Source organism: Solanum lycopersicum, chromosome 7 (assembly GCF_036512215.1).
Source record: "Solanum lycopersicum chromosome 7, SLM_r2.1".
NCBI lineage: Eukaryota > Viridiplantae > Streptophyta > Magnoliopsida > Solanales > Solanaceae > Solanum > Solanum lycopersicum.
Window position 1 is genome coordinate 43,776,877 of NC_090806.1, and position 12,543 is coordinate 43,789,419.

A 12,543-nucleotide genomic window follows, 5' to 3' on the forward strand; every position below is an offset into this window, starting at 1 on the left:
TGGAGTTGACTACACAGCGTTTCAGATTACTGGCTCTGCTAAGCAGTGGTGGAGGGATTATATTAGTAGTAGGTCAGCTGGATCCCATCCTCTATCCTGGACACAGTTTACTCAGGCATTTCTATCCAAATTTGTTCCACGCAGTGAGAGGGAGCGCACGAGGGTTGAGTTTGAGGGTTTGCAGCAAAATGGTATGTCAGTTGCAGAGTATGAGGGTAAATTTCGTGCCTTGGCTAGGCATGCTTCGATGATACTTCCCACCGAGGCTGAGAGAGTGAGAAGGTTTGTTAAAGGGCTGATTATTCCGATCCGCCTAGGAGTTTCTCAAGTTGCTGCTTCTGGTGTTCCATTCCAAAAAGTGGTAGATGCTGCTAAGGAGTTGGAGATGATTCGGCGTGAGGGATTTGAGCAGCGAGAGGGCAAGAGGACTCATCTCCAGATGTCTTCTAGCAGATTAATCTATATGTCTCTCTCATATCTTTTAGTATTAGTAATACACTCTCTAATGATGTACAGAAAAAATATGACTAATATAGCGGTGATGCTTTACTTCAATGGACGATGGGATCCTAGCAACAAATATATTAACTACTTGGCAGATGGTGTGTTGATACACACAGAGTCAACGTTTGCCACCCTCGTTTCGGCAATTGCTACTCAACTGTCAATAGACACATCAACAAGTAAAGTTGAAATTAGATATCAAATTGATGAAAGGTCTCCTCCAATTCAAATTCATAATGATATGGGGGTAAAGGTATATCTTGAAACTAAAAAGGAACATCGAGATATGGAAAGACACCCTTTATGTGTCACAACAACTGAACCATTCAACTTGGAGACTAATGCTGCACTCATTCCACTTTTGTGTTCGGACACTTCAGGAGATATGAGGGTTATACACAATTCATACTACTCTAATACATTTAATGGTGTTGATGAAGCAATAGGGTTAATTGGATTCGGATCATGTGAGGAAGTTAATGAGCTAGAAGAATTAGCACCAGACATCATTATTAATCCCAATCACTCTTTATTTGAAAAAGATCAGGTGTATAAGAATAAATATGTCCTCACTAGTGCACTAAAAAGGCATTCCATTCTTAATCATTTTCAATTCAAGACAACAAGATCAAGCACAATAAGTTAAGAGCTAAATTCAAGTAACTTTAAATTATTTATTGTGTATTAATATTTTTCTACAACTATTCAATACAGTGCCTAGGAGAAAGCTGCAGTTGGAGTTTACGAGCTTCAATCTTTAACAAATCTGAAACATTCAAGATTAGAGAATTTGAAAGCAAACACACATGTTTGTTGCTACATAATTCATTATTGGAAAGGCTAGCAACTAAGAGTGTTGTTGGGAGTATTATTGTGGGTAGATATGATTAACCAGATGTTATTTACACACCAAAAGACATACAACGTGACATGTTAGCTGAATATGGTGTGCGACTCACATATATGCAAGCTTGGAGAGCTAAAGAAACAGCTCTTGAATTGATCAGGGGTGATCCAATTCAATCATATGCAAAGTTTCCAAGCTACTTTCACATACTAGAGGCAATTTACCCTGGTTCTCATAAAAGATCTCACAAATCAGAGCATGACCGCTTTTTTTATGCGTTTGTAGCTTTGTTCACCTCGATAAGAGGATGGGAATATTGTAGACCAATTGTAGTTGTTGATGGAACTTTCTTAAAAGGGGCATACAAAGGGACACTACTAACCGCTAATACCTTAGATTCAGCAGGTCAGACTTTCGAATATGACACTAGTGTTTTCTATATTGAATTTTTGAACTATGTATGAAAAGTGAATTAAAATGTATTAAAGTTGTATTAAAAAAAGTGTACATGGTGCAGGGAGTATATTGCAACTTGCTTATGATATTGTCAATTCAGAGAATTTTTTTATCTTGGAGGTGGTTTTTTGAGCAATTCAGAGATGCATTCGGTCAAAGACCAGAGATGTGTATCGTTTATGATAGGCATGCAAGCATTATTAAGGAAGTTTATGATGAAGTACCTCATTTGGCGTGTATGTGGCTCTTACTGCAAAACATAATGAAAAATTTCAGAAGAAGTCAACAAAGGGTAACTGAGTTGTTCTACTCTATGGCAAGAACATACACCATGACAGAATTTAATCAATGTATGACAATGGTTGAGAATATAGATAAGAGGATCAAATATTACTTGTTGAACATTGAATACAACAAATGGTCGCGTGTGCATGCTGAAGTAAACAAAAATTGGATGATGACATCAAATATAGCGATTTAGTCAATTCACGAACAAGACATGCCAAAGTTCATACATTCTTGCAACTCATGGAATTCATGAGACAACTTGTACAGAAATTGAATAACAATAACAGATCAAAGGTGACATTTTCAGATTTTCACCTTGGAAAAAAGTATGAAAATATATTGCGGCGCAATTAAACTGCATTAGAGAAATAAAAGGTATGCTTAATCTGTTTGCTAGTATTTTTTCTTCGGATTCATATCTTACATCTCTCTTGAATATATTTTTTTCTTTTATAGGTTGTAGATACAAATAAATATGTGTATACCGTACTTGATGGTATTACACAATTCACAGTATGTCTTCACCAACATACATGCACATTTGGGAGATTTCAATTGGATGAGTTACCATGTCCACATGCTTTGGCCGTTTTAAAAATAAAACACACTGGTTATGAGAAATATACTTTGGCTTACTATACAAGAAAAATTTATTGTTGACATATCAATTTCAAATGGATCCCCTGCCTAATGAAAGTACATGGAACACACCAACACATGTTCTTGAAATGTTGTACTTCCACCTCATGGAAAGAGACCTCCGGGAAGGCCAAAAAATAGAAGACATACTCAACTGAGAGAAGATGGATTCAAGAAGGAGAAAATTACATGCAAAAATTGTGGACAACATGATCACAACAGGAAGACTTCCAAAAATGTCAGGCCATATGATCAAGAATAAAAAAATAATTTGTTTTAGTAGTTTGTTTTAGAAGCTCATTGACTCTACGAATTTGGATCTTGTTCGGTTATATGATTTATATTTTTTAGTTCCGAAATCTCGTGTTATTGAGTTTAATAGAATGCTTTCTTAGTTGTGCAATCTCATTTTATTCAGTTTGGTTGAATGTTTCTATGTGTATAGTTACATATGATATATAGATTAAATGATATAGTTTACTAGAATCTTGTTTTTTAATTTTTACTTGCTTTTTGATGTAAGATTTAATTTGAATGACCTAGTTGAGCTTGAGGCTTTGAAATGTCTTGCTGAGTATATTTTTCAGGTTGGGGAATTTGGGTGATGCTTGGTATGTTTTTGGTTTGTTAGTATTTGTGTAATCTAGCTTTAATTCAAAGTTTAATTCACTTGTTAGTATTTGTGTAATACAACTTTAACTTAGGTTTAATTCCCTTGTAAATATTTGTGTAAATACAACTATAATTCAGTTTTAATTCACTTGTTACCGTTTGTGTAATATAGATATAATACAAGTTTAATTCAGGTTTAATTCACTTGTGGAAATTTTTAAGGTTAGTGCTGGGTATGCTCTGTTAATTTGAAAATCCTGAAACAATTACCATGACAACATCACTAAGGACACAAAGAAGGAACAACTTCAAATAGAAGACTTACACATATAAACAACATAGTTAGGTTTATAATATCAAGACTTACAAAATAGACCAATACAATTTTTCATAGCCATATTAACTACAAATTGTTTTATATCATATATTTTTCATAGTCATACTAACTAATATAACTATATTCCTTTATCTAACTGGTCTTTTGTCTTCACTTTGAAGGTCACTCTCTTGCTTCCTTCTTGCATATTCCCATAATATCGCTCCAAATCTCTTTCGGAGAATGTCTGCCTTTACTTGTTGATTTAGAATATGTTGGTCATTAATTACACACTCCACAAATGCAACAACGAAAACTCTATAGTCCCAACAAAATTCAATATAAAATTATTATCAAAAAATCAATTTAATACAAAAAAACACCTATTTAATAATACTTACAGTGAATCCTCCTGTTGTCTGGGAACACCTTTAGTTATGAAATGAAACTTAATTTTCTCGACCTCATTTTTCTCACTGTATTTTGGTGTTGCCTTCAATTCAGGACGCTTATCATAGAACTTAACCACACTTAAATTATATGATAAAACAACTAAAAGCATCTCAACAATATTTTTTACCTCTAAATTCACCCCACCCCTAGCCGGAAATGAATCGTACACCTCCAAAGACCTTTACCCAATATCAAACACCACAAAAATTCAGTGATGATTCTCTTTAATGTTTAGTGGAATAAGAACAAAATCCACTTTATCACACGGGGTACTTGCCAACAAACGACGTCCACTGATATACCGGGCAATATCATCAGAATCTAAAACATTAAAAAATTTCTTATCCTCATAAGCATCACAATGTTTAAAGAAAGAATTGGTAATCTTTGTCTTGAAAACACAATCAATCATCGTAAAATGAACATTACTGTTGGTTTCATATTTTCCTTTCTTTCTTAGGTTATAGAAATTGACATCAATATGCTGCAAAAAAAAACATTGAAATGTAAGAAGAAACAGTCTCAACAAACAAACATTCAATTAACATGGAAGGAATACATTGAGTACACAAATCATGCTGATAAACTAGGGGAAATTCTTTTTGGCTAACTATCAGAAGATCTTGTGCTAAAACTACATAATGTGCCAAAGAACAAGGGATGGCATAGCCAAATCATTAATGCTATGAAATGTTCAGTCAACGGGGGCGTACATTATTGCTGTTAAATGGTTCTGCAGCAACTATATGTCTTCAAATTCCAAAGATCATTACTGTACTTGATCCAAATTTATGATAATCACTAATTATAAAGAGTAAGGATTTTAATTAAAGGTTGTAACATTTATGAAAGGTTGTGACCTTTCTGAATAGTTATGACTTTTTCGAAGAGTTGTGACCTTTTGAGTAAAGCACAATTAGCGTTTGATCACACTACCCTTTATTGGATATAAATAGAGGTGCTCCCTCTTATTTTATAATAACAAAAATTCTTGAATTATTCTTCTGCATAGTTAAATATTTAATCCTGAACTTCTTCTTCTGCTCAATTAAATGTTGTATATTTATCTACTGTAGAGTGGCTCACTAACAAGGGCGTACTCTATATTAATTGGGCTCAATTTTTTCTTTTTTTATTTTATTTTATTGTTACAGATCCTGGTATGTTATTTATACAGTTATTGATTTATTGTTATAATAGTAATTATTGTTTTTACTACATGCTTTAAACTTAGTTGTTTATGTTTTTGTAAGTTATTTTATAAGTATTTGTTCGTACAAACTATATGTAAATCCAACTATGCAGCTTTACAACTACCATTTTATAGAATTCATTTGTTTATATTTTCTCCTAAGAAATTGTCATGACCCAAAAATAGACGTGATAACACTCGTCTTATCCCACTAAGACAAGTCAGCGTAAAATTCAACTAGAACAATAAAATATAGAAAAATAACTACAACTTAAATTATACCCCATAATCTGGTTATCACGTGTACAAACCTCTAAAGTATTACAATTGAATTAAAACAAAATATAAGTTTCATATGACATTGTTTAGAGTAGAACAAAATCATAAACACGAGTAAAAAGGTATGTTGATATGACAACACCTCACAAATCTCCAAGAAAGCTCGGAAAAGAAGAGAACATATCACAAAGTTCTAGGCTAATAAACTACAAAAAACTGTAGAAGCAAGCGGTGAGTACAAAACCACACGTTACTCAACAAGTAAACGTCTAAACACAAGGTAAGGGGATGCAATATGGGTACTCCTACCAAACCTTCAAAACTACAACCCACATAAAAATCAGTCCAGTCTAACAGCTCAGAGTTTACATAGCACATAGCTCAACAACACCTAGACAAGTAACATATACTCAACAAAAATACTTTGACAAATTACATATCCTTAATAACAACACTTTGACAAACTACATATATTGAACAACAACATTTTGAAAAATTACATATTCTCAACAACAATACTTTGAAAAATTACACATCCTCAACAATAGCACTGACAAACTACATATCTTTAACAACAACACTTTGACAAATTACATATTCTAAACAACAATACTTTGACAACTTACATATCCTCAACAACAACACTTTAACAAATTATATATCTTCAAAAACAAGCTCAGCATTCATCAATCACAAGTTCCACCGAAAGGCATTCACAAGATCAGCAAAACACTATATCAAGTTCACTTATGATAAGTACGTGCAATGCAACAGAATGCAATGTCAAGTATAATGATGTATATCTGACCTAGTGATACACACCCGTTGTCTCTCATTCCGGGACCCATGGGGATATATCTGTCCATGCATATGTCGATGCGCACGACACGACCCTTGAAATGGTATCCATTGCGGCGTGATATACGTCCCTCGAAATGTTGCATCTACTTTAAGTTCTCATTCTTTCTAAATGCACATAAAACTTGTCACAACCATGTCTCAGAATAATGCAAATGATATGTTCACACAAATAATGATGAGATGACATTTTTGTAACATTGCACAATTCACAGCAACACAAACATGATATCACATCAAAAATGATTCACCGAGCCTTCAAACCTTTCTCAACACATCATACATAAACAATTAATCACATTGTCTTTTGTTATCATTTTTTCATCATTAGAATTAATGAATGTGGACAATTCAACCCATCACCAAACCTCATTACTCTCAAACATATACTACAAGAAAATACACGCATTACATATACTTAACAAGAGTTTGAAAATCCACTTTTCTCTAATAGTGGAAGAATTACTCCAAAACTTGAGACTTCCTCTTCCGGTTGACTTTCAAATCAATACAATCTATTCACATTAATAATCACACAAGATTCTAAACTAACAACACACATGGTATTACATGTATTGTTTTTGAACCAAAGACTCACTCAAATGAATAGTGAAATTTCTAAATCTTGATTCCAAAAAATAGGTTGATCTCATATTTTCTAAATTTCAAGTATAGGATTAAGTCATAATTTCGAAATAATCCAACCCTAATAATAGTTTTTATATAATATAATACGTCAATACTTAATTAGCTATCTTAATATAGAGAAACTTAAACTATAATGTGAGAAAAGAGAATAAAAAAAATTACAACTACATAGACCCTCTGCACTTAACAACGAAACAGAAACTTCAACCCACAGCCATGCTTTACTTTCATTCCATCACTTCTCAATCATTATTTAATAATTATTATATACCTAAAAGTTAACAATCAATTGAAAAATCTTATTTCCCTAAGTTACAGAAACATTAGTACAGGCATATCAAATTATATATAAAGCCCTTCCAACTCCTCACCCTTCCATTCTAGCCAATGATTGGCTAATAATGACCAATCATTGTCCCATCATTATGCATTCACATTAGCACACCCTATTAGCCTTTTATTCCAAAAGAAAATCACATAAATCTTTAACCAACATAAAATAACAAACTTTGATATTCCACTTCCTATTTTTGTAACAAAATATCTATAGTCAACATATGCTTGTAAAAAATGGAAGGTCGGTGAAAATTTTCTTTACCTGCACCTTTCGCTCCATTTTGGCTCTTATGTGCATGCCATAGGTTAGGTTATATTTTTCCTCTACTATATTTTTTTTCTAGATTAGTTATGTACAAAAGTGATAAAATATAATAACTATTTTTAACATATATGAGCCCAATAATATAGAATCTTAATGAAATTTCAGATTTGGCCCATTAATAACTTAATTAATTATTTTTAGAGAATACTCATCCATTAAATAATTGTAGTTAAATAAACATTTTAAAATTTTCAAATCAACTTCACCAACTGATAAAAAATAACTCGGGGAACCCTTTGAGAGGGATAAATTAGTAATTTTTAAAAAAAATTAAAAATGACATGACGGGTCATTACATTATAGACCACTAAAAATCATGTTTGTCCTCGAACATATGGAAGAATAATCAATGCTAACAAAAGTCTAAGTTATGACATATTGTTCTTCTCTCTAGGTGAGTTCCTCCTTGAGACCATTCTGTCAAGATCAACTACTAAAAACTGAACTTTCGATTCAAACTTTGAAGTATCTACAAATTAGTAGTAATTATCAAGCCACAAACTAACCCATGAACTCAAGCTAAAGTAAAACTCATTCGACCATAACACAATCATCATGATAGATCTTTTATCACATTATCAAGATAGACTTTTGAATCAATACTGGCAACAACCAGCCCGAATTAACCACCAAACACTCATAATGCACAAATCATCACTAATCTTACTAAGATTCCCTTCTCAAAACATAATATTTCCACGAGCTTACGGTATAAAAAAAATGACATCGGGTAATCATCATGGGAGGATCAAACTTATCTAACCCAAAAGAAGGAAATCATCAAGTTAACATCAACAAGTGATACTCTTCAAAGTGTGAAACCTTAAAAACACTCTTAAACAATTGCAACTTTTCATAGTAGCTCTTATATAAGTTTTCATCAGCAAAGTCGTACGTGTAGAACAAATGGTATACTTCTACCATCTCAAACAATTCAAAATCATTCATAAATGAAATGATTAAGTCTAACCAAGAATGACACCCTACCAGAAAGACGATCACAAGATTGATACATCCAATCAACCACTACGAATTCACCCATAGATATGAAAACACGTGTGGGTATAGGCAACAAATCACACTCCAAACCATATCCAAAACGAAGTAGATGGTCATATAAAAATATATAGAACCAAAGTTCAATAACACTAGATACTTCTTCTACACTGCCCACATCAAAAATTTTCATTCGTATGACTCTATCTCTTAAATTTTTTAGCCACCCACAACCACTAATCTAGTCCTTTTTATAATTACTCACACACTTGTTTTATCGAACCATATTCTCTTTATAGTACTTCACTAGGGCCAACACTATTATTACAAACATAACATCATAGCCACATCAATAATTTAAATTAGTCTCTAATTGTCATTAATATTAAAGTCTTCTTAGCAAACACATTATCTCCCTCAAAATATATGAACTATGGCTCTCTCTCTTTCTATTTAAGCATTTCACGACAAATACAGGTCACACCCAAGGCTCATAACATTAATTTCAAATCTAAAAGTACTTTACCATTTAATATAAAACAATTCAATCACAATTGATGTCCACTCCACGTAATTTTTATTTTTATATACCAAATTTAACTAATATTCAAAACCATCAATTACCTCATACCAACACTTAAGAAATTATTGGTCACTCCAATAATTTGTTATTTTATAAACTCATAAACTTTACTCACTATAAAAGGCCTATGTAATGCATCATAGCGACTTATATCTTCCCATCAAGTAGTTTCAATCCCTTAAAATCCTCATTAACCATGTAGAATTGTGGGTCCACTCTGCCGAATATCCGTAAGTTATCTATCCTAATTTGAACAATCTACCTCGACATAAAAACCTTCCACTCCTAATTACTTGTCACCCAATCAAAACTCAATCTTTGTAAAACTTCGGTGATAAACCCCTAGTAATTCAGTACCAAACTAGTTCATATATTACATTCATATCTAAATTCTCACATTCATATCTCAATTCATAGGAAATAGTCAATAAGATCTTCAACTATAAATCAATGGCTTATACTAGAGGTCTTATTACTTCACTTTTTTTTTTTTCCCATGACACTAAATTCCTAATATATTGAACTCTTTAATACACCAGACTCTTTTTCCTTTTGTTGACTCGCTTACCAATTCTATTCTTTCGCCAATAATGCCTGACATTTTTACCTTATCCTCAAATCAAAATCTTAAGGGAAACCTTTCCTCGGGTCCTTTAATAATCAAAAGTGTTAACCTTACGATCCAAAACATGTACATGTTTTAAATTCTCAATACCTGATGCAATCAATCAATTCTTACCTTACTTATTCATACCTCGACCAAACAAACTACTGAAAACCTAAACTCACCATGAAAAACTAGAAATTTGAGCCCAAGTGTGTAGCCCAATTCCTTTATCTATCAATATTAACTCATACCTTGAAGATTTTTATGAACTCACATATATTAGCTTATCATTGATCGTCTTCATCAATCTTACCATATATGTTGCTAAAAATTCAATCGTATTTATTAAAAAATTCAAAATCACAAAGAAAACTAATCATCACACTCGATTTGAACATCTGAAAACTTATTTCTCAAATTTTATCCACTAGATTTTGACCAATATGATGAACTTGTGACATTATTATCATAATCAAAGCAAAATGAATACAATCACACGTCCATAACCCAGTTCTCAATCCCTTTGAAGTTACTTCTTTAGACTTTGCAATAAGAGAAAATATACTTCCTCTCACCTCTTTCTGAAGGCTCCACTACAATGGACTTCCTTTACTTCGTAACCTTAGCCTTAGATGTCCTTTCATAGATTCTCGAATTTCCAACAGACAGAATCTCCATGCATGCGTTCTTTCTCTCCTCTCCTCAGCCATACATCCCTTTTTTGCTTTTGGCCCTTTTTGTTAGGCATTGAACCCATCCCCACGGAGCGGTGCTGAGTGGTGTCCTCTTATTCAAGTTCTTTTTCCCAAAGAAGTCCCGCTCCGACCGCCCGACGAGTCATCTACTTAAAAGGACCCTCCCCGCAGTCCGCCCTTCCTTGAATTATTCGGTTTGACACTGCTTCACACCCCTAAAAAAAGAAGGGAGCTATGTCTGAGTTAAACTTGGAGATGGAAGTCTTCTTTCCTTTCTCGACACTACATCCCACACTTATTCATTTTGACTGTAGATGCTTTAAATTTTATTCGAGCAGAGTCTCTACATATTATTAAACTTTCCACATACAACAACATTACACACCAAATAGTGGAAAATCACCACATTAGATACTTGGTAGTCGTTATTACCATACAAAATTCATTTAACCAACAATCCTATCATATAATTGCATCTCAATTACGATTTCATCACAAATTCTTATTATCGTTATGCTCATTAGACACTTTTCTCATCTCGAAGTCAACCTTGTCATCGACATGACATTTCAAACCCATCTATACCAATCGAATTCAAAAGACTAACTAAACTTTATATGTGTTTCCTTACTAAATTCTCAGTTACCTTCACACAAATATACTCATTCAGACTTCCTTTACCTTTAAGTTTGTCATTCTAATCCATCCACTTTCATGAAGCTTACGATGGAATACCACTCATCTAAATTCTTTGGAATACACTCCACAACCTAAACACATCAATACCGTACCGATGATCCACCACTAAAAGCTTCCTCATAAATAATGTTTAACTCATTCTTCAGTAGTATCATGCTTATTGGTTTCTCAAATATTAATGCAACATCAAAAATTATTATATGAGCATGTGATACAATTGATAAATCCTTTAGTAGTTAGTATTCACACTTGAAAATTGTCGCATTCGTTTTCATATACCACTAGTACCACATCGTAAAATTATGTTAAATACACCACTAGAGCACATCATACATATCTAGAAGATTGTACCCAAATAGGTCACACATTTTTACCCATCAAATAGCTATAAAATATTACACAATTAGTTATGTATCTAGCCCAAGTTATATGTTTTCTTTCGTAGGTCATTTCAATATCAAAAGTAACACCTTGCATAACTCTAACAAAGTAATCATAGATACTATTGTAGTAGAAATTTTTACTTCAATTGGTGCATCATTATTTACTATGTAGCCCATTAATGTTATGAAAACTATATCAAATGTATTTTCCAAGGTTACACGGTTCATTATCTATCAAACTCTTAAAAAATTTAATTTCTAATTGTCGAACCACTCTAGATATTGCTTATACAATATAAGTATCATACTTTTTTACTCTGGTAACTAACCTTACTCAAACTCATCAAATATGATCGCACATTCGTTTCATAAGTATATCATTTCAACTTTAATACCAGATCATCTAACATCAAACCAATACTCGACACGCCAAATATTTGCATGAGAAACTGCACACGAGTTATCATATAAGTGAATGTGAATGGAGTGAAGCGATAACAATTAAAATTGGACCAAGTGCACACGATAGAGATCCAAGAAGTGAATTTTTTTCCTAAAAGTCACTATAACCTCTTGAAGATAAGTACAGACGTCTTCGTACCGATTCTCGAGACTCTATTAGACTCGAATTGTATACACATGAGACCTATGAACCTGTTGCTCTGATACCATTTGTCACGACCCAAAAATAGACGTTATGGCACTCGTCTTATCCCACCAAGGCAAGTCGGCCTAAACTCAACTAATACAATAAAATGCAGAAAATTTACTAGAACTTAAATTATATCCCAAAACCTGATTTTCACGTGTAGAAGCCTCTAAAGTAT

At 32.9% G+C, this 12,543-nt stretch overlaps 1 protein-coding gene across 1 annotated transcript; it reads left to right on the forward strand.

Moving 5' to 3' along the window:
- The first annotated feature begins 1,434 nt into the window (after positions 1-1,434).
- On the forward strand, positions 1,435-1,939 carry LOC138337445 (uncharacterized). The gene is made up of 2 exons (XM_069287356.1): positions 1,435-1,756; positions 1,869-1,939. The coding sequence occupies exons 1-2, from the start codon at positions 1,435-1,437 to the stop codon at positions 1,937-1,939; spliced, it is 393 nt and encodes a 130-aa protein (XP_069143457.1).
- The last annotated feature ends 10,604 nt before the right edge of the window (positions 1,940-12,543 follow it).

What these genes read in the sequence shown, in the direction of transcription:
- LOC138337445 (XM_069287356.1), top strand. Translation starts at nt 1,435, where the DNA reads ATGTTAGCTGAATATGGTGTGCGACTCACATATATGCAAGCTTGGAGA. An exon ending in TAATACCTTAGATTCAGCAG is followed by an intron (nt 1,757 to 1,868) that starts GTCAGACTTTCG and finishes TACATGGTGCAG; the next exon opens with GGAGTATATTGCAACTTGCT.